Source organism: Mirounga angustirostris, unplaced genomic scaffold (assembly GCF_029215605.1).
Source record: "Mirounga angustirostris isolate CCGP_5_RB_7025 unplaced genomic scaffold, mMirAng1.0.hap1 SCAF_11, whole genome shotgun sequence".
Lineage (NCBI taxonomy): Eukaryota > Metazoa > Chordata > Mammalia > Carnivora > Phocidae > Mirounga > Mirounga angustirostris.
In genome coordinates this window covers 126189844-126216770 of record NW_026991719.1, presented here as the reverse complement: position 1 = coordinate 126216770, position 26927 = coordinate 126189844, and the positions used below count along the sequence as shown (strand labels likewise).

Below are 26927 nucleotides of genomic sequence, written 5' to 3'. Positions count from 1 at the left end.
CTGCAGCATTATTCACAATACCAAGACACAGAAATAACCTAAATGTCCATCAACAGATGAATGGATAAAGAAAATATGGTACATACATACAATGGAATATCATTCGGCCTAAAAAAGATGAAAATCTTGCCTTGTGCAACAACATTGGTGGATCTGGAGGACATTATGCTAAGGGAAAGAAGCCACATACAAAAAGACAGATACTGTGGGATTCCATATGTTGATCTAAAATAGTCAGACTCATAGAAGCAGAGAGTAGAATGGCGGTTGCCAGGGCCTGGTGGGAGAGGGAGATGGGGAAACGATGGTTAAAGGATACAAAGTTTTAGTAATGTAAGATAAATTCTCAAGATCTATACAGCATAGTGTCTATAGCTAAAAATACTGTATTGTATACTTAAAATTTGCTCAGAGGGTAGATCTTAAGTGTTCTCAACACACATAATGATGATGATGATGATGGCAAGAGGAAACTTTATGGCATAGATTGAGGTGATGGTTTCACAAGTATATTTATCCCCAAACTCATTGAGTTGTATACATTAAATATGTATAGCTTTTCATATGTCAATCATACCTCAATAAGTGGTTTTTTTAAAGGCAATAGAAGGAAGAGGAGAAAAAGACAACAATGAAGAATTATTATATAGTAATAGATAACCAAAACAGTAGCAAAACTATAAAGAAAAAAAAAGTAACATAAAAGTCAGGGTGGTGGTTATCTCTAGGAAGGAAGTAGAGTCATGATTTGGACAAGGTATAAGGGGCTTTCTGGAGTTATGGCAATGTTTTATTTCGTACCTTGGGTGAGGGTTACACTGATGTTATAATAATGTACTAAGCTGTACATTTATATTTTGTGCACCTGGCTGTATGTGTGTTATATTTCACAATAAAAGGCTTAAGAAAGATTCAGCCAAGCTGGTGTGTATATCCCTAGTTCATTATTTTCACTGCTGTATAATACTCCAATAAATGATAGCACAAGAATATAAACAGGAAACACAACCTGATAACACAATTAGACCTGAAATAGCTGAAAATCAGACATAACCCGATTGGTTATTGCCTCCCTTCCCCTGCCCAGCCTCCATTCTCAAACAGAGGCAGACTAAGGTTTTTACTTTCAGCAGGAGATAGGGAAGGAGAGGCACATAACCTTTGTCTCAGGAAGCAAGATGGAGGGAGGGTCTACCCAGTATTCTCCCAACCCAATATCCCCAGATCAAGTAAATAAAACAAGTCCCAACTAACTGGGAAATTCCCATAGTTACTGCCCGGGTCCTGGAAGTCCCAGCCATGGGACCCAGAATCTTCATCAGTGCTTTATGCCAGAGCAACACCGGCCACTAGATGGCACCAAACTCCAGCCAGGATCAGAACAGATTTGGGTGGTCCGATAGACTTGCCCCATTCATTTCATTAATCCCACAACATAATTTCACATTTTATGTGATTGACTTTCTTGTAAGCTATCTGTTACATTATGGCAGGGTTTTATATTGCTCCAATTTATCTCTTCTACTGTTGATGGGCATTTGGATAGTTTCCAGCCCTTGGCTATAATAAACAAAGCTGCTATTTAATTATTTAATTAGATCATCTTTAATTTCTTTCAGCAATGTTTTGTCATTTTCAGCAGACAAGTTTGTACCTCCTTGGCTAAATTTACTCCTAAGTAATTTTGCTCTGTCTGGTGCTATTTTAAATAGAATTGTTTTCTTGATTTCATTTCGAATTGTTCATTGCTAGTGGATACAAACACAACTAATTTTTTGCATGTTCATCTTATATCCTGAACTTTGCTGAATTTTTATTGCCTTTAACAGTTTTTTGTGGATTCCTTAGGATTTTCTATATATAAGATCATGTCATCTGCAAATAGAGTTTGTTTCACCTCTTTCCAATATAGAGGTCTTATATTTCTTTTTGCTGCCTAATTGGATGTCTTTTTTTTTTTTTTTTTTTTTTTTGGTCTCATTGCTGTGGCTAGAACTTCCAGTACAATGTTGAGTAGAAATGGTAAAAGTGGGCATCCTTATCTTATTCCTGATCTTAGGGAGAAAATCAATGAGTGCAATGTTAGTCATGGGTTTCAAATGCCCTTTATTGTGTTGAGAAAGTTCCCTTCTATTCCAAGATTTCTGAGTGTTCTATCATGAAAGAGGTGTTGGATTTTGTCAAATGCTTTTTCCATCAAGAATTTTGGATCCACATTCATAAGGGATATTGGTCTAGTTTTCCTGTGATGTCTTTGTCTTGCTCTGATATCAAGGTAATGCTCATGGAATGAAGGTAAGGAAAGCCTCATAGAATGGATTAGGAAGTATTTCCTCTTCTTCTATTACTTGAATGAGTTTAGGAAGGATTGGTGTCAATTCTTCCTTAAATGAAGCCATCTGGTCCAGGACTTTTCTTCTGGGAGGTTTTTGATTACTGATTTCCTTGGTCCATTTCGGGTGCTTTAGCAAAATGCCACAGACAGGTGGCTTATAAACAACAGAAATTTGTTTCTCATTTGTTCTGGAAGCTAGAAATCTGAGATCACAGTGCCAGCATGGTCAGGTGAGAGCTCTGTTCCTGACTACAGACTTCTCCTGGTACCCTCACGTGATGGAAAGGGCAAGCAAGCTCACTGGGGCCTCTTTTATAAAGGCACTAATCCCATTCATGGATCCCATCCCAATCACTTCCCAAATGCTCTACCTCCTAATACCATCCTTTGGGGGGGTCAGGATTTCAATATATGAATTTTAGGGGGAACACAAACATTCAGATCACAGCAATGATTCAATCTCTTTACTCATGATAGGTCTGTTGAGATTTTCTATTCCTTCTTGAATCAATTTTGGTAGTCTGTGTTTCTAGGGATTTGTCCATTTCATCTAAGTTACCTAATTTGTTGGCATACAATTATTCATAGTATTCTCTTAGGATCCTTTTTTTAATGGGCGAATTCAAGCTAATTTTACTAGTAATCACATTGTTCATAGCTTACCAATAAACATATTTTAAGGATGACAATTTAATACCATCCCAGACGTAAAGAAAAATACATATTCTCAAAGGAAAGAAAAGGCTTGAGAGAGGGATCAAGATATCAATAATAAAAGATGTGCATTTTGTAGGGGCAATAACAAATATTCTCACAGCTTTTCTTAATTTTTTTTAAAGATTTTATTTATTTATATGACAGAGAGAGACACAGCGAGAGGGAGCACAAGCAGGCGGAGCGGGAGAGGGAGAAGCAGGCTTCCCGCTGAGCAGGGAGCCCGATGCGGGGCTCGATCCCAGGACCCTGGGATCATGACCTGAGCCGAAGGCAGATGCTTAACGACTGAGCCACCTAGGCGCCCCTTAATTTAATTTTATTTTTTTTAGTAATCTCTACACGCAACGTGGGGCTCAAACTCATGACTCCAAGATCAACAGTCACATGCTCTTCTGAATGAGCCAGCCAGGCAACCCTCTCACAGCTTTTCTTTATCAGGTATAACAGGGTTGGAGTCTACAGTGGTGTCTTCTCAAGTCTCCAACATCTGCGTCACACTCAGGTGGCCCCACATAGCCCAGAGTGAGTCCCTAACAGATGCATGTGGGCTTCCATCTCCTGTCATTAGGTTCCAATGTCCTAGGAAGCATGTCTCAAATTAAGTTCTGTCACCATGAAATATCTGATTAAAAAACCAGTAATGGGATAAAGCTGAAATATAAGCATTCCAACTCGATTTCAGGTGAACTGACAACAAATTGGAAAGAGATGCAAAGATATTTCAAGAGTCTTGGAAATTCACAAAGTTATTTAAGAAGAAAATACACTTGGGGCGCCTGGATGGCTCAGTTGGTGAAGCGTCCACCTTCGGCTCAAGTCATGATCCCAGAGTCCTGGGATCAAGCCCCGCATCGGGCTCCCTGCTCAGCAGGGAGTCTGCTTCTCCCTCTCCCTCTGCCCCTCGTCCCTGCTCATGCTCTCTCTCTCTCTCAAATAAATAAAATATTAAAAAAAAAAAAAAGAAGAAGAAAATACACTTCACTCAATTTCAGAAAAAAATCCCAGACTCCTCTAACTCCTGGTCCAGGCATCGATATTCTCCTAAGATATTTCCTTTGTTGACAGAGGAACATTGAAGCTTAGGAGGGAACATTTGAAAGGGAAAGATTTCAAGTATTTTCCTAGCTTTTCAGTTCCTCTTTTATATATACTCCAATTAAATGTTAAACGGTAGTTGGTCATCCAGAAGCACAGACTGTCATACTTTTTATGTACCCCGTAGCGCCTTGCTAAATATACATTTGTTGGCTGCATCTTTAAAGATTTTATTTATTTATTTAACAGAGAGAGACACAGTGAGAGTGCGTCTTTAAACTCACAAGCAAAAATTTACTGCTGTAAAATGTAAACTCACTGGTAAAAATTGATCTTTCAATCAAATAGATCATGGAATTATCAGTTCATTCCTAAATACCAAGATAATAGACACTAAAGAATTAGGGGCTGGGCGCCTGGGTGGCTCAGTCGGTTAAGCGACTGCCTTCGGCTCAGGTCATGATCCTGGAGTCCCGGGATCGAGTCCCGCATCGGGCTCCCTGCTCGGCAGCGAGTCTGCTTCTCCCTCCGACCCTCCTCCCTCTCATGCTCTCTGTCTCTCATTCTCTCTGTCTCAAATAAATAAATAAAATCTTTAAAAAAAAAAAAAGAATTAGGGGCTATTTTTATTTGGTTTTTTTTTTTAAGATTTTATTTATTTACTTGAGAGAGAATGAGATAGAGAGAGCGCATGAGAGGGGGGAGGGTCAGGAGGGTCAGAGGGAGAAGCAGACTCCCCGCCGAGCAGGGAGCCCGATGCGGGACTCGATCCCGGGACTCCAGGATCATGACCTGAGCTGAAGGCAGTCGCTTAACCAACTGAGCCACCCAGGCGCCCGGGGCTATTTTTATTTGTATTTATTTATTTGTTTGTTTTTGAGAAAGTGGGGGGGAGGGGCAGAGGGAGAGAGAATCCTAAGTGGGCTCCAAGCTGGGTGTGGAGCTGGATGCGGGGCTCAATTTCATGACCCATGAGATCATGACCTGAGCCAAAACCAAGAGTCAGATGCCCAACTGCCTGAGCCAACCAGGTGCCCCAAGATTTTAAGTAATGTCTATACCCAACGTGGGGCTCGAACCTACAACCCCAAGACTAAGAGTCACATGCTCTTCTAACCAAACCGGCCAGGTGCCCCAAGAATTAGTTTTAAAGAAGCATTTTGAACAGCCTTCACTTAAATCCACAGTGGATTCTGATCTTATTCCACCACACTTATTCTAGCCATTTGGATCTACTTGCTTTTATACTCAGGGCTGTTTATTACTATCAAGAACTATAGGACAGTTTGTTTTCTTCTTCAACAAGGACCTCCAATAGATGAGAGAGAAAGAATGAAGAGAAAGAGAAAAAGAAGAAAATGAGAAGTAAAGGGGGTGGAACCCTGATGTGTATTAACAGACATAATATTTACTACTTAAAGTACCTGTTATATAAAACAGAGCTCTAGAAATGCAGAGTAACTTTAAAAAAAAAAAAGAGCTCAAAAAAAAAAAAAAAGAACCCAATGCTCAGCTACTTACAGCTGTTACATGAAGAGATAATTAAGCCACTACATAAAAACATGCACTCAAGTGATATGCAATATGGAATAAACTAACAGTGGCTTCAGAGGAGAAGGTACAAAAAGAATCTTGGGGAATCCACACCCCCGTCCCGAAAAGCACTGCTACTGAAACCTGATTTCCTCTTCTCTGTCCATTGTTGTGGAAAAGTATATGCCAACTACAGCCAGCTCTCAGTAGCTACTCACACGGAAGCCAAAGCTTTGATGTTACTTTACAGATGTGGAGGCGGGGAGGCTCCGAAAGGCCCAGTCAGCAGTTGGCCTCCGTCCCGGGGAGGCCGCCCACCGTCTCCCCCGTCTCCCCCGTCTTCCCCCCGAGGTGCAGCCCGCCGCCCACCCCGCCTCGGCGCCGCGCCAGCGCCGGAACGGGCAGCTCTGTTCAGACTCCTGATAGCCCGTGCGGGGCCCAGTCCTCAGCCCACGAAGCCAGCTCAGCCCTGTCACCTTTCTAACATGTCAACGGTCAGTGGGCAATTGAAGGCCTCCTACTCACAGTGCAGGCTGGGGCTGCAGACTCAGGGCTGTTTCAGGGCCCCTATAAAACGGCTAGCCTACCCACGTGTTAGGGGTTGAAATGTGTCCCCCCACCCCAAGAAGCAATGTGGGCATCCGGAGCCCGAGGACCTCGGCACGTGACCTTATTTGGAGACACGGGCTTTACAGAGGGGACAGTTACCACGAGGTCACGAGGGTGGGCCCCAATCCAGCAGGACTGCGTCCTCATGAAAGGGGAGAACTGGAAACAGACACGCACAGAGGGAAGGCCTCGGGCAGACACAGAGAGAGGACTGCCGCCCACAGGCCGAGGACGCAGGCCTGGAACGGCTCCTCCCCTCCCGCAAGGGACCGACCCTGCCCGCTCCCGGCTCTTGCGCTTCGGGCCTCCAGAACGGGGACACGAGACGGTTCGGCTGGCTGAGCCGCCCTGGTACCGTGTTGCAGCAGCCCCAGCAGAAAGGCCCCAGAAGCATCAAGTCGACCCTTGACAGACGGTCCTGCACCAGTGCGCTCTTTCCTCTGCCGACTCTGAAGTAACATAGATGCTCCGTGGCTCAAAGGAATACATGCAAATTACAGCCATTTAGGAACGACATCAACACAAAAGGAAACCTTAATTGCCGGCAATCCCACCACCCACATCCATCCAAAGGGTAGCAGGCTGCTTTTCCTTTTTTATTGTGGTCACACTTCATACATCATTGTCTGCTGGCTTTTTCACATCAACATGCTACAGACTGTGCTCCATGTGAGCAGCATAGGGAGCGTGCTCACCACACGGGCGCATGACCGGCTGCGCGGGTCAGCATAACCCAGAAGCGCAGACCCTCGTTCACCCCAGTCTTTGGCAGTTACCGGCGACGGCGCAGCCAGCACCTCTCCGACGCCAGAGTCACCATGTGCACCCGGCTGCCTCTTGCAGCCAAGCACGCCCAGGAGGCCTCCCGCACGCCTGTTCCCCCCTGCCAAACCGGCCCCCACGCGGGGTGCAGCTCAGGCCTGTCCCCCACCCCCCGCACCTTGGCGGCATGGCGCCAGTCTTCATTTGTTCCTTGTTTCACATCACTTTTCGTCTAGTTGGAGTCTGTGTTTTCGTTACTAGCGAGGGAGAAACGCTTTCTTGTTGTGCTTATTTCGTTGGTCACCTGGATTTCTCTTAAGCATTAGCCAGCGGGTAACAGAGGGCACGCATTGTTGTATGAGCAACAAGAAATACTGTTGTAATTTGCAATGACATGGATGGACCTAGAGGGTATTACGCTAACCGAAATAAGTCAATCAGAGAAAGACAAGTATCATATGATCTCACTGATATGTGGAATTTGAGAAACAAGACAGAGGATCATAGGGGAAGAGAGGGAAAAATGAAACAAGACGAAACCAGAGAGGGAGACAAACCATAAGAGACTCTTAATCTCAGGAAACAAACTGAGGGTTGCTGGAGTGGTGGGGGGTGGGAGGGACGGGGTGGCTGGGTGATGGACATTGGGGAGGGTATGTGCTATGGTGAGCGCTGTGAATTGTGTAAGACGGATGAATCACAGACCGGTACCTCTGAAACCAATAAGACATTATATGTTAATTTAAAAAATTTTTTTAAAAGAACTATTGTTGTATAAGCAACAAGAAATATTGTTGTATGAACAACAAGAAATGTTGTATGAGCAACGAGAAATGACATAGGATTCAGCGGGATGTGCTTCTAGCTATTTGTCTCTGCCTCCCAAACCCAGGGTTGTGGAGGTCAAGGGGCCACAGCTCATTGGGTAGGCAGGCTGCTTCCCTCACAGAAGGGATCCAACCACTTATTCTGGAAGCCCAATCTACGTAAAGCCAGAAGGGGAGAAAGCAGAATCCCTCCCTTCTAAGTGTCTAGTGTACAGCTGGTCCTACAGGGTGCTCTGAGGAGGTAGGGAGCAAGGGCACCCCAGGAAGGGAAGCTTCAAAAGGGCAGTGGCTTCCAGCCAATGCCTGGTCCTGCGCCCAGACCCTGACTCAGCTGGACCAGGGCCCAGGCATGAACATCGGTAAAAGCCAGAACCTGAGGAAAGCACCCCAGGAAGAGAACGGCTGCCTCTCTCACCACTGCTGGGTCTCATCTTCTTCCTCCCAACATCCTTTCAGAAGAGGAAGCCAGTCAGAGAAGGGCTCCCCCGGGCCTCTGTCCACTCTCCTAATAAAGCACAAAGCCCATGCCTACGCAGCTGGTGGCTGTTACCCAGGGCACCGGTCGGTCCAACAGTTCTGTCCCACCGCAGCCGACAGCCTTCCTTCTCCTGCCCGTGGCTGCCGGCCCTGGCAGCGGTGGCCAGCTGGAGTCGGGATGTCCTAAGGAGCAGCAGTCCCCACACCTGCAAGGGCCTGTCCCCCCACCAAACCAGCTTTCCTTCCCACAGAGCGCCCAGTGTCCTGGAGACACTGGTCTTCACCTGCATTTCTCCTAGTCTGTGCACTCCAGAAGATAGCCCTGTGCTGGGCTGAATGGTGGCCCAGAAGATATAGGCACGTCCTCATGCCCAGAATTTGTGATTATGACCTGAGTTGGAGGGGCACCTGAGTGGCTCAGTTGGTTAAGCAACTGCCTTCGGCTCAGGTCATGATCCCAGGGTCTTGGGATCGAGCCCCGCATCGGGCTCCCTGCTCAGCAGGGAGCCTGCTTCTCCGCATGCTTGTGCTCTCTCTCTCTGCCAAAGAAAAAAAAAAAAATGACCTGAGTTGGAAAAAGAGTCTTTGCGGATGTAATGAAGATAAAGATCTCAAAATGAGCTCGTCCGGGACGATGTAGGTGGGCCCTAAATCCAGTGACTGGTGTTCTTGTAAGAGACAAGAAGGGAAGACACAGTCAGGAAGAAGAGGCCGTGTAACCACAGAGGCAGAGAATGGGGTGGCAGAGAATGGAGCCAAGAACACCAAGGGCCACCACCAGAGGCTGGGAGAAAGGCCTGGAACTGATTTTCCCTCAGTGCCTCCAGAAGAAACCAACCCTGCCACCCTGATTTCAGAACCATGAAAAAATGAATTCCTGTTGTTTTAAGCCACCAAGTTGATCATTTGTTACAGTGGCCGTGGGAAATTCATACATCCCCCCAAAACTAAAAGTGCTCTTGCAGAAAAACTACAGGATCAGGATTGGGATGCAGCACCCAGAAGTGGGGAGCCTGTTTGTGCCTTTAACATCTTCCCAAAGGACGATCATCTGCAATTAGACATCTGGGCTCCAGGAAATGGAGAAGGGGCTCCCACTCCTATACATGCCAGGCAAGCCCCCCGCCCAGGCTCGTCTTCACAGCAGGCTGCCAGCCGGGCTGTCTTCAGCGACATCCTGTTCCCAACCAGGGGAGGATGGAGGAGGGCCAGGGGAGGCTGGGGCATTCTTCCTCTGCTTCCAACATCCTTTTCTGACAACCACAGGCTTAATGCCCTTGGCTTTGACATCAAGGAAACATCCAGAATCTTGCAAAACAACAGTAAGGAGCCTTCTAGTGTTCATAACCTGCCAATCATCACCAAGCGGCTTCCCTTCAAAAGGCTGGGGCATATGGGGCTGGTGCGGGGAACAGCATCACAAGCTTCTGGAACGTGATCAAACACAGTCACCACCGCTCACGCTAGGCAGCAACACGCTCAGGGAGGACAACGGCATGCTGTGGTGTTAGGAAAAGGAAACGGCAAGTGTACATGTGGGAAGCGTCTCCCCGTCAAGCCACGAGCCGGTCACACCCATGGTAAACCCAAAGCAGTGAAGGAAAGGTGGAGAAGCGTGGCCACGCCTAGATAACCAACTTCAAGTCCAAGTCAGAGTAAAAGAAGATACTTGCAATTTCTATCATACACAAGAGCCGATCCCACTAATGACCAAAGAGCTCAAACACACCAAGGAACAAAAGACTAACAGCCCAACAGAAAAATGAGCAGAAAATACAAACAAGCCATTAAGCAGAATTGGAGAAGATCCTTCAGGCTCACTCTGAATAGAGAAACACATGCCTGACAGATGGCAAAGCCCACAGGCTGGACACCCCTCCTGTGGGCAAGGCTCTGAGGAAGCAGGGACAACGTACTGGCCCATCTAACCCGTCTGCAGCTGCTCAGTGGTGCAGCTTCTAAGAATCCGACCCAGAGATACACGTAAGTGATGCACAGGGACGTTCGCTTAGTGACGACACAAGAGTGGCAACAACGTCTACTGGTGGCGCAGCCTCCACACGGAATACCACACGGCCCACGAGGGCCCTGGCGCCACGGCGTGTGGGAGCTCGCGTGCGAGGAAAGGCTTCTGCCTGTGTTGGCTCGAGAAGTTCTGGGGGAGCCCTGGCCTCGATTCTTGACTTCGCCCGTGCAGGTGGAAAGCAAGGGAGCCCCAGAGGCAAGCGGTTCAAGCAGACGGCACAAACAAGAAGGGCAGAGCATCAGGCCTAGCGGGTTCCATGTACCCTAACAGAGGCAAACCAACAGATGGGGGAGCTGAAGCGTAAGGTCCTAGAGCTAGCTCGTGGGGCTCACAGAAGTGGCCCGTTCTGTCACCCAGCCCGTTAAGTCGGGAGCAGGCAGGCTGGTCCCCCGCAGGCAGCCCCTACTCGATGCACTCCATGACATGTATCTGCAGGGTGTCCATATCAGGAGCCTGATACTGGCACTTGGGGCAACAGAAGTCAGGCGGCTCCTCGGGGGGGCTTCTCCTCTGGTTGGGCAGGGCCAGGTGAAAGGAGGGGTGAGCTGGAGAAAGAGGGGAGGCGGCAGAAAGTACTGAGACTTGATAGGACTGTCCGGTCCGACCATTGGGGTCACCACCACTAGCTCCTCCCCTCTGCCCCCCTCCCCCCCCAGAGGGGGTACTACACTCAGGAGAGCAGCTCTGGGGAGTTGAGATGGCACTTTCTCTAACACCCTGCCCTCTCCAGCCCTCCTCCTACAGCTCACTCACCTGGGGTAGGGGGTAAGGGGGCCTGGGAGACTTCCACGTGCCGCTTCCTCAGATCTTCAATCCTTGGAGAAGAGAAACCGTCCAATCAGCCAGCGCACACGGAGCCAGTGGAAGGACAGGGCAGGGGGACGGGAGAGGGAGGGCCAGCTCGTAGCTCGACAGACCCGTGCGGTCACTACCAGAGACCCGCTCCTCGTGGGGACGGACTCCGAGGCCCACCTGGCCGACTCCTGACAGCTGGCCTTCAGCCTGCTGTATTCCCTCTGCAGCTGCTCCAGCTGCTCCTGCAGGAACTCCTTCTTCTCTGCCAGTTGCTCCCGGGCCTGCCTCTCAGCCTGGAAGTCGGCCTTGTAGATATCCGCCTGGCAAACAAAACCAAGACAGGGGCACGCCCGCCAACTGTTGGCCATTCATTGGACACTCCATGCTGGGGGACGAGGGAGAGTCCTGCCCTCCCAGAGCCCATGGCACAGAGAAAGTCAGCCCCAAGTGCACTGAGAGGTCAGGGAACAGCCCAGGGAGCTCCAAGGGCTTCCGAGAAGCCACCGCAAACTGACGCCAGAGACGCATCAGGTTCCGGGGCCAGCGGGTGACAGAGGAGCGCCCTCACCTGAGCCTTCAGCACCGGGACAGTCTCCATCACAATCTTGTGCTGCTCAGCCTCTTCCTTCAGCTTGTCAATCACTTCCTGTTTGGCCACCAGGGCCTCCTCGGCCTGCTGGAGCTGCTGCTTGAGATCCTCCAGCTGCATTCCCTAGAAATGGGCAAGGGGGTACTGAGGGAGCTCAAGCTGGCCCAGGGTGAACTGCTACTCCAGGTGAGAAGAACCAAAAGCAATGAAAGACGGGCCCTGGCTGGCCAGTGCCAGGGTGATGCCAACCACAGGCTGTCAGCGCAGGCAGGACACAGGAAAGGCAGAGGGTGGAGGGGACCTCTGGGGTCGTGGGGCACAACTTCCCACCCAGGCCGACACTCCTTTCCCAGATTCCCCAGCCAGACAGCCCGCCTCCAACGCTTCAAGGGACAGGGCCATACTTCCCTTTGAGGCTGTCACCTCCATGCTGAGCTGCTCCCGCACTAACACCCCACCCTTACAAGTCTCCTCTGGGTACGCTCGTGTTTGACAGCATCCTTCTTAAAATGTGATCACTAGAAACTGCACCCAGTACAGGTCTGATGAGAACAAACCGAAAGAGGGCTCACAGCCACCTTCAACAGTGCGATAGAAGTGTTCTGGGCCTTACCTTGGCTCTGAGAAGTCAGAGCCAGGAGCCGGGCTGGCAGAAGGGACTGGCCGTGGAGACAAGCATGTTCCCAGCCCACAGAGGGAGCATCCAGAGGCCCAGCCTAGTCGATTGCAGGCCACAAGCAGCACAGCCCAAGGATCCCACATCCTGCCCTGAGCTGTCACACTGCGACCCTGACAAAGCTCTAGGACAAGTCAAGTATCCCTCCCCAAATCCCATTCTGTCAAGTCTTCATATAAGAACCCGAGCTCCCAAGCTTTGCGCAGTGGCAGTATCGTAGCCAATGAGGTTTATCCGAGGCGCGATTATTGCTAAAAGAACCCGAGCTCCCATAGTGGTAAATTTGGGGAAGCAGGCCCCATGCTCTTCTGTTTCTAGGCTGCAGGGAGAGGAACCAAGGCAAGTCAGTCCTAGACAGTCCCAAGTACATGCCCACCATACTCACTCGGTTTCGCTCACTGCTCACCATGCTGCTCTTGATGTGATTGTCATACTCTTGGAAGAGCTGGTGATAGGCCACCTGCAGCTGGGCCAGCTTCCGCCTGAGGAAAAGGAGCCTTTGCTGGAGAAACTACCTTGTCCTGCTCCAGCCCCACCCTCTTCGTTCTTGTCATGTCCACAGACCAGAAGGGGGCTTCCAGGGGGCATTTGTGCCCTAAAGGCCATCAGCTCTAAGGCGGGCTTCACTACATGGTTAGCATCCTTTTTCTTAAGGCTAACATGTTTAAAAATAAGACTGTTTATAATAGGATGGGACTCTCCTGTGCTCTTCAAAAAAGTCAACTTCATGAAAAACAGACAGGAGAACTGTTCTAAATGAAAGGAGACTTGGGGCGCCTGGGTGGCTCAGCAGTTAAGCATCTGCCTTCGGCTCCGATCATGGTCCCAGGGTCCTGAGATCGAGCCCCGCATTGGGCTCCCTGCTCCACGGGGAGCCTCCTTCTCCCTCTTCCCCTGCTCATGCTCTCTCTCTTTCTCTGTTTCAAATAAATAAATAATCTTTTTAAAATAAATAAGTAAATAAATACAGGAGACTCAAAGGCATGCCAACGAAAGCAATGCAGGGTCCGGGACCGGATGCTGTCAACATGTGGAGAGCACACGTTATCAGATCCAAGATGGATCATCTAGGTGTGATCAGGCTCAGCGACAGTCCGTGGAAGGGCTCCCTGACAGCTAGAAAGTCGCTGATTGCCCTCTGGTCTCTGTCCCTCCTGCGGGCACAACGCCACTCACTTCTCCTCCGAGGCAGCCTGGCGCTCCATGCGCAGGGCCGCCTCCACGCTCTGGCTCTGCATGCGCAGCTGGTCCACCTGCACGTTGTGCTGCTGCTGCAGCGCCTCCCGCTCGCTCTCCAGCTGCCGGGCCTGCTCGCTGGCAGCCCGGGCCCTGGCACGGGGAAGGGGGCGGTCACGGTAGGGCCCCGCAGAACGGGGAGGGGGCTGCCGCCGGCTCCCAGGATCCCCGGCGCACTGAGCACGAGGAAGGCGGAAGCCGCGGCGGCGCGGCGCTAGGAGCTCTGCGGTCTGCGGGGGGAGCGCGGGCCGGGGCGGGACACAGCTCCGAGCGTCCCGCCGACACAGAGCCACTTCCGTGTGAGAGAGGAGGGGGCTGTCGGCTGTCAGGGTGGAAGCGCTGTTACCACCCACGGGACAGCCACAGAGAGCCAGCTTGCGGGCGGCTCTTTCCCTCCCAGTCCCTGTTCTAGAAGCGGCAGGAAGGCAGCTGACCCATCTCAAGGGCTCAGCTGCAGTCCCAAATGCACACACCTGGAAGAGGAGCCTCCCACCCGCCTGGCTGGGTGACGGCGATGGCTGCCCCGCCACCCCCGCTATGAGCCATATCGCCCCACAGCCCCCAGTCTCCGAACTCCGCTCTCCTATCTCCCCACGGCTCCCCAGATCTCCAGGCCCAGGCTCCAGCCGTGTCATCCTGCTGGCCCAAGGCCTTGCATGGTCCCCACCGCAGGGGTGACGGTGGCTGCTTCTGGGGGGCGGGGGCCGCTGGGGATGGTCACTGGTCTCGCTGTTTCTCCGCACCTGTCCGAATACACTGAGCACATCTCCATCTGTGATCTGACGTCGTTACCACCAGATGGGACTGCCGCCTGCCCGGGGCCCTGGAACAGGACAGGCCCAAGGCTCAGGGGGCCTCCATGTGTATGACGGAGGAAGCTCTTCCAATGGCCACACTGAATGCCCTGAGATGCAAGCAAGGCTTCTGTACCTGAGCTGTCCAGCTCAGCATTTCCATGGCCGACCCCCAGGGCAACGGGCACAAAAGGACACTGCCCAAGAGCCCAGCTGCTCACGGAAACGTCCGCGCACGGTCAGAACCGACCAAAGTTGTCTCCAGCCGTTTCTTTCATGTACACAGAAAAAGACAGGCAAAAAAGACACCAAATTGTCCTAAAAATGGTGCACGTGGTTTTAGAAAGCTGGAGGCACAGAAGAGTACACGGGGGAAAACAGGAGAGCGCGACGAGCCCGAGGCCAAAGCGATGCCTTTCCTCACACTGTTCTCTAGACGGAAGCACGTCCACACGGTCTCGCGTGTCGCCGACGGCGGCGAGCTCCTGCCCGCGCCCCTCCTGCCCTCCCGAGGCGGGAAGGCAGCCGTGACACCGCCCAACGCACCAGCAGAGCGGCACCCGCCTCGCTCCCTGCAGGGCAGCAGCCCGGCGGCCTGAGAGCCCAGGAAGCATCTGTGCCCTCTGACCCAATCATCCCACTTACGGGAACCCCCCTGTCCAGAAAAGAGCCTGACAGTTTGCCTACTGAGGGTGGTCCCTGGGCCTGGACTGTTCGCACAACAGGGTGCTTTCTGCAGAGCACCTGCTTCCCTCTGGGAGGCGGGAAGCCCTTTCCTGCGATCACCACAGCTGACCTCTCACAGAGGAACCCTCCAGGGGCTCCTAAGGCGCCTCACTCTCCCCAGGTACCTGAACGGCAGCCCCCAGAGGGCTTTCCCTTCCCACTCACCTGCCCTCCAAAGCCTGCCGCTCCTTGGTGGCGGCCTCCAAGCGACTCTGGCTCTCTTGGAGCTCCCCCAGCAAGGATGTCACCTGGGCTTTCACAGAGGCCTTGTCCTCAGCCATCTGCTGCATGGAAAAAAGCCACTTCCTGTCAGTAACACTTTTTTGCCGGCTGCCCACCCCTGGCATCCCCAAGTCCCAGGGCAGAGGGCAGGGACTAAGACATGTCACCGGAGGGCTTCTCTCCTGCCCCCAGCACCACCCCTCACCTCACCGCTCACCTCTGGAAGCTTCCCAAGCCCCAGCCAGGCAACTGTCCCACGACCCCACATTCCCAAACCCCTCCTCGTCCCTGCAGACACAGGGGCACAGAGTTGCCTCGAGTCTCACGAGGCTGACGAGCAGGCCATGAGGACTGAGCCCAGCAGATGCTCAGGGAGGTCAGACCTAAAGATAGTGTCAAAATACATGCTCCCCTCCGTAAGCCAAGGCCACCAGGAGAGATGAGACGGACTGCCACTTTCCAGAAGGCCTCTCTACCTGTGACAAAACTAAGAGTTGTCCGAATCCCCTGATGCCCGGCCTCCCTTCTCCAGCGGTCCAGACCAAGTCCCCTGTGACCTTAGGCTCGGTGCCTCAGTCCTTCACAGCCGGACCCCCCACAGCAACCGCCACTCCCCTGCTCCACGCCCCTGCCCCGGCTTCCTGTGCACACGCACACACCATACCCGCCACTCCTTCCCTTCTCCTCTACATCTCCATGCGCGGGTCTGGTCTCCAGGCCTGCCGTAACCCCGCAGGCCGATGGCTTCCCAATTCACACCTCCACGACAGACTCTTCTCGGGAGCCCCGGCTTAGCTATCCAGCTACCTGCCCCATACCTCCACATCATCTATGCCTGTCAGCAGACCCCGTGGGCCAGGGCCCACTCTGGTCAGAGGCCCTCGCCAGGGCTGCAGTGACTTCCACCTGGGCTCCTCCTCCACTCCTGCACCTGTTCCTACAGGTTTCCTGGGTCTTCTAGAAGGAATCACAAAGTGGGGAGCTTAAGACAACAGTAATGTACTGCCTCCCGATTCTGGAGGCCAGAAGTCCGAGAGCAAGGCGTGGGCAGGGTCGGTGCCTTCTGAGGAGCCTGGGGGGAAATCTGGGCCAGCAGTCCCTGGCGCTCCTCGGCTCGTAAACGCATCACCCCAATCTCTGCCTCCATCATCACATGGCCGTCTTCCCTGGACGTCTTGGTGTCTGTTTCTCTTCTGATAAAGACAGCAATCATTGGATTTAGACCCATCCTAATCCAGTATAACCACATCTTAACTTTATTACTTCTGCAAAGACCCTATTTCCAAATAAGATCACGTTCTGAGGTACAGAGTTTAGGATGTGGACATTTCTTTTGGGGGGACACAATTCAACCTCATAACACCCCCCCCCTTACTCTACAGTCTACAGGAAACCAGATAATGCCTCACACTACCACAGCAGCCCCTACGGTCCCTGTGACACTTGGGTCAAAGCCCCAATCCTTCCACTGGCCCTACTAAGCCCACATAACCAGCCCCTACCTTGACTCTCCCCGCCCACTCCTTAGCCGCTTCTACACAGCTTCAGCCATCTTTGTCTCTTTGGTGTTCCCTGAAAATGACAGGCATGTCCCTGCCTCAGGACCTTTGCACATGCTCTCCCCTCCTCTAAAACATGCTTTCCCCAAATACCCCATGTGGCTCAGCCCTTCACTGTGTTCTGGTCCTGACTAGAACGCACCTCAGAGAAGGTCTCCCCACTGAACAGTGCAAATACCCCCCACCACCTGGCCTGTCACATCAACATGTCTTCTTGGATATTTAGCCGCACTCTCAAAACTGCATGCCTGACAGCCCCCAAAAGCCAGTTCCACCCAGAGCCCTCCTTCTTGTCAGCTGATGGCAAATCCATCTTCCAGCTACCAGGACAAAAACCTTGGAGTTCCTCTTGACTCCTCTCTGTGTCTCACAGCTCACATCTAACACATCAGGAAATCCTGTCAAAATATATTGTGTCTATTTGATGGCACTAAAAGATTTGATGACACTAAACAATTAATGTTAACTATTTCAGGTGTGAGAGTGGTATCGGGTTATGTCTTTTTTAAGCCCTTTCTTAGAGATGCGCACTGAAATATTTACAGACGATATTTACAGTGTCTAGAATTTGCTTCAGATTAACAGGGGAACTCCTAGGTATCTACCCGATAACAAAAACACAGATCCACACACAAATTTTCATAGCAGCATTAACTGGGGGCACCTGGCTGGCTCAGTCGGAGAGGTATGTGAATCTTGATCTTGGGGTCATGAGTTTGAGCCCCACACTGGGTGTAGAGATTACTTAAATAAATTAAACTTAAAAAAAAAGAAATACATAGCAGCATTACTCACAACAGCTGAAGAGTGGAAATGACCTAAATGTCCATCAACTGACGAACAGATTCAGTGAAATGTGCTACTTCCATACACCGGAGTATCACTCAGCCATAAAAGGGAATCACGTGCTCATACATGCTACAACATGGATGAACCTCAAAAATCTGTATGCTGGGTGAGAGGAGCCAGATGTGAGGGGCACATAGTGTATGATTCCCCATTTGTATGAAATGTCCAGAACAGGCAAACCCACAGACAGAAAGCAGACTGGAGAGTGCCAGGGGCTGAGGGAGAGGATGCAGACTGACGGCTAATGAAGATGGGGCTTCTTGCGGGGAGGGGGGGGGGGGGGCGGTGAAAATGTTTTGGAACCAGAGAGTGGTAATGGTTACACAAGTCTATGAATATACTAAAATGCCACGGATACTGTAAAAGGGTGAATTTTACAGTAAGTGAATTTTATCTCAGTAAAGCTGTTAAAAAACTTCCAGCCTATGGTTCTACTGGCTTCTCCAGTGAACGAAGAAGAGCTGCTCTCAGATGCACACCTGCGGTGAGGCTGCTGAGTCGGGGGCAACCTGAAGAAAAAATGCTGAATCGTTTTTCAAAGTTTTTCAACATGAAGCCATGTCCACTCCGATACCCACTGCTGTTGGACTTGTCAGCTGTGTGACCAGCATCCCATCACGTGAGCCGGGCCAAGCGGAGAGGAGCCCCCAGGGCCGCACTGACAGATGCTCTGAAGGCATTTAGCAAAGAGCACTGAGTCTACCTGTTCAAGATTGGGATGGGTTGAATGGTGGCCCCCAAAAGATATGTCCACATCCTAACCCCCAGTACCTGTGGACGGGACCTAATGTGGAGACAGGGGCTTTGCAGATGCAATCAAGTTATGATCAAGTCATGCTAGAAGAGGAGGCGGTAGGAGATCCAATGACTGTGGAGAACTACAAACGAAATCAGCACAAAATGACTTTGACTCCATCCAAATCCCTGCACTCGGCGACCTGACCAAACTTAAACACAGATTCTAGCAGCAAAGGGCCGCATCCTGGGAGACCCAGCCACCCATTGGCATGCCTACCTAGGAAAGTTCAATGCTGCCAAATTTGACTGTTCCAGCCAACACCGGAACACTGTTCCTGCCTCCCTTCCTTAGAGCATTTGGTAAGAGGGCTCCCAATTGTGAACCCTTCCTCCATCCCTTTGAAATGTCCACGTACCTCCTACAACCCAGGAGAGTCCTTCTCAAGGACCTGAAAACCATTCCCTTGAACAGGAATCCTCATGAAGACTAGGGCCTCAGAATCCCAGTCCCTGTGCAGGAGAGAAGGCTAACTTCCGTAACTGCCAGCTCACCTCCCGCATTTCCACTGACAGACCCTTTGTGAGTTTTCCCTTGAGCCCCTCCTCCTCCTCCTCCCTCCCTCTGGAAAATTCCAGGCACCTCTGCAAGTCACAATGGAGCTCAGCTCTTTCCCCTGCTGTCAGTAATTACCAAATAAAACCTCTTTTCACCACTTTAACTAACGTCCAGCTGGTGTCTTCATAAGAGGAGAAGGAGGGACATACAGACACCCAGGGAGGTGATGAGACAACGGAGAGGGACATGGAGTGATTTGTTTACAAGCCAAAGGAGGCCAAGGACCCCGGGCACAACCCGAGGCTGGGAAAGCAGCCTGGAACAGGTTCTCCCTCAGACCCTCCAGAACGCACCAACCCTGCCCATATTCTGCTCTTGGACTTCTGGCCTCCAGAACTGGGAGACAATACATTTCTCTTTCTTCCAGCCACCCAGCGTTGTGGTCCCTTGTCATGGCCGCCCCAGGAACCTGGCACACTCATCCCCGAGCTCCCTGGCAGGCAGTCTGTGCTCACAGTGGGATTCCTGGCGGGCCCCTGGGCCACACCTCTCAGCTTCACGTCCCGGGGTAGGGGGTGGGGGGTGGGGGGTGGGAGGTGGGGGGCGCAGTGCAGGTGCAGAGACTGAGTTTCCGAGCTCAGCCCCGTGGGAGCTCCAGGCCCACGGGACCGACCCCGCACTGAAGTCCCCGGACAGCGCCGCGCAGGGAGGCTTCCCTGGTGGCCGTGCCCGGTGCGGGTTGTCACACAAGGCTGCGGGAGAAACGGCACTGCCGCACCCCTCCGCCGGCCAGGGACCTGGAAGCTCACGCCTGGTCTCCCCTGGACCCGGCCCTACGCTCCTCGCGTCCTTGCTGATTCTGACCTGGGTGCTTCCACTGTAATTGACCATAAGAACCGTAACCGGGAGCCGTTGTACGGCTCTTCTGAGTTCTGCGAGCCCTCCTAGTGAAGCATCGAGCCTGAGGGTGCTCTCGAGGAGCCCTGACCACAGGTTCCCTCGGGGAACACTGGCATCCCTGTGGTTTCCAGAACCCCCTGGCTCCCCAGCTCCTGGGGAAGGGCCTGCCCAGCCCCTCTGGCTACCTGCTGGCATCTCTTCAGATGTTCCACCTCCTGCAGGGCCTGCTCCCTCTGCCTCCTCAGGTCGAGCTTCTCCAGGTTCAGTCTCTCTACCAGTTTCCTGGCTTCCTGGAACTTCTGCATGAGGAACTCCTTCTCCTTCCTCTGGCTGCCCTGGAAACGCTGCAGCTCCTCGCAGCGCTCCCGAAGCATCTGGTTGCTCTGCCGGATGGCATCTGGGGGCAGAGGAGATGGCCGAGAGCTGAGACTTGGCAGGGGGCCTCCCAGCCCCTCCCGGGCCGTCACGGCGCCGTCCCTGCGGTACCGTGCGGCCTCGCATGTGGAGATGGCTTTGAAACACCTCTTATTTTGCGTAACACTTTCAAAATTATTTATGCTACTGATAAAGCCCCTAAATTTCTCCGAAGAGATACCAAACACATCAGCTTTGCTTAAAAGTATGTGCCAAAGGCCACTTTCTCTCTAAGTTCCTCGAACTCATTTGTATTCTGGCCACAGGTCAAAAGTGCGCCTGCCTGCGCCCTGGGGCGCGAAGTCATTATCTTCAGAATCAGGAAACCCGAAGCTACCTGCACACTCAGGGAAGGCCACCAGGGCAAAGTGCCCTGTGGCATGGCTGGCTGCAGCCTGGGAGGCCCAGAAGGCTTCGAGTGGCCCAGGGACTGGCCTCCCTGAGCCTCACTGTCCTCATCTGCATGTTCAACGGGGATAACCACAGCCACCTCACAGGATCTGGGCACAGCGAGTGGTCACGAAACAGCTAGTCCCCCGCTCACGAGGCTGAAGGACGAGCATGTGCCAAGGCCAGGCAGTCAGCAGAGGCTGAGGAAAGGAGAGCCCCACACCCAGGGATACCCCGGGCAGCAGAAGAACATGGAGGGGTGACAAAACTGCTCGGTGACACACGAAGGTTCTTGCAACTACAGAACTCTGTAAGATTGCAACGGGCAGTAGCTTCGTGTCACTCTCTGGTCAAAACCCTGATGACGGAGCATCCTTTTACTAGAACTGCACTGGCTTCTGAGCCCAGCTCCATAGACTCGTTCTGCACTCTACTGTCCCCATGTGACTCCTCCCCTGCAGGGGAGCAAAGCTGAGTGTGGCCCTTCTACAGGAGCCTCCTGCCTCAGGCATACTTCCCTCACCCACCTCCACCCTCCACCTGTTGCAATCCTGCCCAACCCCCCACCTAAGCCTCGACTCATATGCAACTTCCCCTTTTATTGAGATAAAATTCACATCACATCAAATTTATCATTTTAACTAATTTAAAGTACACAGTCATTCAGTGGTTTCTGTGTATTCACAAAGCTATGCACCCATCACCTCTAGCTAGTTCCAGAACATTTCCATCACCCCCCCCCAAAAGAAACCTGAACCCACTTGCAATCACTTTCCCATCACCCTCAGCCTCTGGCACCCACTCATCTGTTTCTCTCTCTGGATCCACCTCTCCTGGACATGTCACATAAATGGACTCCTACCCTAGGTACACACAACCTCTTCCATGACTTCCACAACCGACTTCCATGTTTTCCCCCCAAACATTCCAAGCAAAGTCTATGTCCTCTCCCCTGCGCCCTCCTCCTTAGGCACAATCCTGAGCATCGCTGGGGGCAGACACCTTCAGTGCCCTGGGAGTGTGACCCAGGGCCTGACACACAGCAGCCATCTGCCATCTGCCTCACGCAGCACAGGTGGAGGGTGCAGCTTCAAGGTCTCCACCTGCCACTAAAGCCCGAGCTCCCTGGGCGGGAAGCTGGTGGTGCCGTGATCCCTCTACAGCCAACCTGCCACACTCTTCCCCCAAGTCCCTCTTGCCAGAGCACCCTCCTGGGGACCAGCAGAGGCCACACACATAGTTGTGGAAGGTGAGCTGTCTCCCCTCCCCCAACCTGGCTGCCAGCTCTATGTGACCCCAACACAGCAGGACATTTGACCTCAGGGACAGTGTTGGTTATCGTAACTGGAAGAGTGCTATTGCCATCTAGTGGGTAGAGGCCAGGGATGCTGCTCAACACCATGCAGTGGCCAGGACAGCCCCTAGATGTCTAAGCATGATTACAAGGCCAAAGAGGGCGGGCCAGGGTGTCGTCACACGCAGGGTGGGCACAAATGTGCGCCAGCCAAGGGCAGCCAACCACCTGAGAGGCATGGAGCAGGCCACTGGGAGCTGAAGAAGCTGCCCCCCTCCCCATACAAGCGAGGACATGGCAGGTGAGTGGGTGGGGGAGGTCGTGGTGAAGACAGAAATGGGATGGTTCTGGGAGCCACGGTGGCCGCGCTCACACCCGCACCACAGGCACCAGAAACCACCCCCCTTTCCGAAAGCAGCCCTTCCCCCACAGGTCCGTCGCAGGGCAGGCCACGCCCCCTTCCCAGGGCAGGTCACGCCCCCCCTTCCCAGGAGCCGCAGGGCCTCTCCCAGAATAGCCAGCCCCTCCCAGGATAGTTGGCCGCTTAAGGACCGATCAGGATGGAGACAGAAAAGCCCCACCACAGTTGGCCTGACTTGGGACAACTCAGAAGGGTCACTCCAGCTCCAGAGCAACCTGCAGGGTCGGCCTGCACTGCAGTCCAGCTTCTCCCTGTGCCCGCTCCCGCTTCTCCCTGTCCTCCCCTTCCCTGTCCCTTTCCTTCCCCCATTGTTGGTCCTGACAGAACTCTAAATAAACTTCCTGCAAGTCAATCTATACCTCAGAGTCCATTTCCAGGGAATCCCACCTGAAACAAACAGGGAGGGTGGCTTTGAATCACTAGCTGGCTCTCAGGTGCACCCCCACCTCAGACCCAGTAAAAACAGAGGCACAGATGAGTGGAAGAAGCCTCCCCCACCAACAGGGCTGGGACCTCTGACGTTTTGCTCGGCACACCTGCTGCCCTCCTCACCTCGGAGCTCTTGATTCTCCTCCAGACAGCGTTGGAAGCTCTCAGGAGTACCCTGCTCAGAAGGTAGGTGGAGCATAGCTGGCTTCCCCAGAGAAGACTCTTCACCCAGCACGTCCTGGTCCCCTGCCGGGCCGCCACTGGGCTGCACCATCTCACACGGCTGACTCTTCCAGGGGGGCCTGCTCATCCAACAAGTCAGGGTCTGGAAGAGAAAGGCAGCAGACTTGTCACACGAGACCCTCGCAGAATTCTCTTACCTTGCAGGACAAGGAGTGTGGTCTGGGGCCACACTTTAAGCAGAATGCTGAGCACTTTATCAAGTGTAACAGGGAGCTAAAACAGGCTTTTCAATCTACAAGGTGGCATATCCTCTCATTACAAAGGGAGTTGCAGGCCCATACGTGGGGTCAGAAAGGCCATGGTTCAGCACTTGTTATAAACTCTGCCTAGGACCTATCTCCAGCTGTAAACTGAAGTTAAGAATTTCACAAGAGAGGGGGAAATTACGGGGAGGATTATTTTTGTAGGGAGGTGTCAGCATGCTGTGACTCCTACCTGCTACATACACCCCCAGCAGGAGTGAAGATGTTGGCCCCTTACCTCGTGTAGTCCGCTGAATGATGACCTCAGCAAGATATGTCCACATCCTGACCCCCATAACCGGTGAATGTGATCTTATATGGAAAAAGGGTTTTTTGTGAAGGTGTAAGTGAAGGATCTTGAGATAAGATCATCCTGGATCAGAGTTGCCTTAAATCCAATGACAAGTGTCCTTTTTTTTTAAAGATTTTATTTATTTATTTGACAGAGAGAGACACAGCGAGAGGAAACACAAGCAGGGGGAGTGGGAAAGGGAGAAGCAGGCTTCCCACTGAGCAGGGAGCCCGATGTGGGGCTCGATCCCAGGACCCTGGGATCATGACCTGAGCCGAAGGCAGACGCTTAACGACTGAGCCACCCAGGTGCCCCCGATGACAAGTGTCCTTATAAGAGACAAGAGAAACAGACACGGAGAAGGCCATGTGATGACAGAGACTAGAATGACATGGCCACAAGCCAAGGAAGGCCTGGAGCCACGAGCTGCTGGAAGGGGCAGGAAGGATGCTCCCCTAGAGCCTGCAGAGGGAACGAGGCCCTGAAGACACCTTGATTTTAGACTTCTGGCCCCCAGAACTGGGAGAGGATAAAGGTCTGTTGTCTTAGCCACTCGGCTTGTGGTCATGTCACAGAAGCTCTAGGAAATTAATCCACCTAGTAAGAGGGGCTTCAAGGACACCACTCAGAACCTGGTAAGTGTAAAAGAAAAAAAAAAGAACCTGGTAAGTGTTCACTGGAACCGAGGGCCCGAGGGGATACCTAGTATCTGACATGTGCCGAGGAATCTGAAAGTGGGAGGTGGGCTCGCAGCCTAAGACAGCAGGGCTGTTTGCGTTCTCTTATGAACTACAGAAGTCGACCTGGAGCCCTTTGAAATTCTGCCCAAGAAGGGAAGACTACCTGGAGGAGGAGGCCGATCCCAATACAAGCTTGCAGGAGCAGGCCTGAGCTGAGAGAGGACAGCCTTAACGCTGAATAAACTGTTACTGCTCCACTGAAGCCACTGATCCTTCCCTGAGCTTCCAGAAAAGCCCACTCTCCTGGTTCTCCTCCCACCTAACTAGCTGCTCCTGTTCAGATCCTTTCACTCGATCCTTCTCACCAACCCACCCCACAATGTTGTGGTGCCCCAGGGCTCTGTTCTGGGGTCTCTTCTCTACCTACAGTCACTCCAGTACAGAGTTCATTCAGCCTCAGAGCTTTAACCCCCATCCTCACGCTGATGATGCCCCAAATCAGACCTCTTTCCTGAACTCCAGACACATAGCAAACTCAACATCTCCACTTGGATATTTGGTAGTGCTCTCAGAACTAACCTTAAAATTGCACTCCTGACAGGCCCCAAAAGCCAGTTCCACCCACAGCCCTCCTTATTGTTAGCTGATGTCCAGCTACTGTGACAAAAACCTCAGAGTCCCTCTTGACTCCTCTCTATGTCTCACAGCTCACATCTAATGCATCAGGAAATCCTGTCGTAATGTATCCCAGAATCTATCTGATGACACTATGCAATTAATGTTAACTATTTTAAGTGTGATAGTGGTGTTGTGGTTGTTTCTTAATCCTTTCTTAGAGATGCATGCTGAAATACTTACAGGTGAAATGATACGGTGTCAGGAATTTGCTTCAAAATAATGTGGGAACTCCTAGGTATCTATCTGAGAGAAACAAAAACACATGTGCACCCAGAAACGCTCAGAGCAGCATTATTCACACCAGCCAAAGCGTGGAAATGACCTAAATGTCCATCAACTGATGAGTAAACAAAATCTAGTACGTTCACATGCTACAAGATGGGACCAGTCTTGCAAACATAATGCTAAAAGAAAAAAGCAACTCACAAAAGACCACATACTGTATGATTCCATTTATATGAAATGTCCAGAAGAGGCAAATCCATAGAGACAGAAAGATTGGTGGATGCTTAAGAGCTGGGAGAGATGGGGTAATGGGGTGATAGCTAAGGAGGCAAGTGGTTTTTTGGAGTCATGAAAATGTTCTGGAATGAGAGAGTGATGATGGCTGCACAACTCTGAATATACTAAAAACCAGTGAACTGTACACTTTAAATGGGTGAAGTGTATGGTATGAGAATTATATCTCAATAAAGCTGTTATTGAAAATAACAAAGGAAGAGGATTGTGAGGGCTATAAATTAAACAAAATTGGCCATGAGTTGACAACTGTCAAAGCTGGGCAGTGAAGACATGGGATTTACTATACTATTCTTTCTACTTTTGTACGTCTTTGAAATTTTTCACAACAAAATGCTCAAAGCACCACTCATCTGGATTACTGCAATAACGTCCTAACAGGTCACCCTGCTCCTACCCTTGTCCCCTATAGTTTGTTCTTCCCACAGGGGCCAGATCACCCTAAAAGATAATTCCGATCATGTCCGTCCTCTACAGTGTTCCCTACCACAGTTCCTCATTGCCCTGCGTGTAAAAGCCAAAGGCCCTAACACGGCCTGCAAAGCCCTGAACTATCTGGCCCCTCATTGCTTCCTCTCCAAGTATTCTCCCCTCACTCACTCTGCACCAGTTACAGTGGCCTCCTTGCTGTACCTCGAACATGCCAGGATGGCTCATCCATCCTCGAGTCACAGAAACGATTTGAGGTCGGGTAGACATTAATCGTTTTTGCAGAGTGAGCCAACTGAGGCACAGGAAGTGAGATACGTAGCTGCCAAACTATATTTGGGGCCTTTTTAAAAGAATTTAACAACCTCGAATGCAGTCAAGTTTGATGAGCAGAAAATGTCTCTGAACTGGAAGTCATCCACGAAGCAGGGGTGTGGTCAGACTCCGCTGCGGCGGCGGAGAGGAAGAGGCGGAAACAGTCCCGCTCGCCGCCAAGGTAACTCGCCTCCTGCATCGGGCCGCCTTGGCCGGTGCTCTATAAGCAGGCGGCAGAAATGGGCCACGGCCCAACAGGAGGGGGAAGCCTGGACGTCCGGGGGGTGTCTCGGAGGAGGCGGGACGCCCACCAATAGTACCCTGTCTTCGGGAAGAGGACCACACCTGTCAGCAGAGTCGGTCCGACGTGAGAAGGGCAGGAACGGCGAGCCGCGAGCACTCCTCGGGCCCTGGCGCTCCGAAAAAGTCCGGTTTCTGCGGTCACCCTTCTCTTCTCCCGCTGCCGAAACTCACACTTCCTGCTTCCGGTGTCGTAGCTGTGGGATCCGGAAATAAAACACGCAAGCCCCGCCCCCACCCGGGAGCCCGCAAAAGTGTGCCAGAGGCTGTTCCAGAGGGGAACCCGAGTCCGCCAGCCTTGGTCGGCCCACAGGATGTTC

The 26927-nt window shown here is 51.8% G+C and overlaps 1 protein-coding gene and 1 pseudogene across 4 annotated transcripts; one reads left to right on the top strand and one right to left on the bottom strand.

Annotated features, from left to right (window-relative positions):
• Window positions 1-6812: 6812 nt before the first annotated feature.
• Window positions 6813-26924, bottom strand: IKBKG (inhibitor of nuclear factor kappa B kinase regulatory subunit gamma). 4 transcript variants are annotated; one of them, XM_045884517.3, is made up of 10 exons: window positions 26653-26924; window positions 23033-23234; window positions 20147-20358; window positions 15303-15421; window positions 13558-13710; window positions 12767-12863; window positions 11685-11828; window positions 11294-11436; window positions 11075-11136; window positions 6813-10866 (listed from the first exon to the last, which is right to left on the bottom strand). In XM_045884517.3, exons 2-10 carry the CDS (start codon window positions 23217-23219, stop codon window positions 10724-10726), a joined length of 1260 nt encoding a protein of 419 aa, XP_045740473.1. In that variant the 5' UTR covers window positions 23220-23234; window positions 26653-26924; the 3' UTR covers window positions 6813-10723. The 4 variants fall into 4 exon arrangements, with proteins under 4 accessions (XP_045740473.1, XP_045740480.1, XP_045740463.1 ...); XM_045884524.3 differs by lacking the exon at window positions 26653-26924 and adding an exon at window positions 26358-26635; XM_045884507.3 differs by lacking the exon at window positions 26653-26924 and adding an exon at window positions 26197-26284.
• On the top strand, window positions 12576-12641 carry LOC123851276 (U4 spliceosomal RNA; annotated as a pseudogene).
• Window positions 26925-26927: the final 3 nt, after the last annotated feature.

Bases quoted from the DNA above. Each gene is read 5' to 3' on its own strand.
- IKBKG (XM_045884507.3), bottom strand. From the start codon at position 26,262: ATGTCTACCCGACCTCAAATCGTTTCTGTGACTCGAGGATGGATGAGC. The intron at 12,864-13,557 runs GTGAGTGGCGTT...CCTTTTCCTCAG, and splicing joins CAGGCTGCCTCGGAGGAGAA to GCGGAAGCTGGCCCAGCTGC. The intron at 11,137-11,293 runs GTGGGCCTCGGA...CTCTTCTCCAAG, and splicing joins AGCTGTCAGGAGTCGGCCAG to GATTGAAGATCTGAGGAAGC.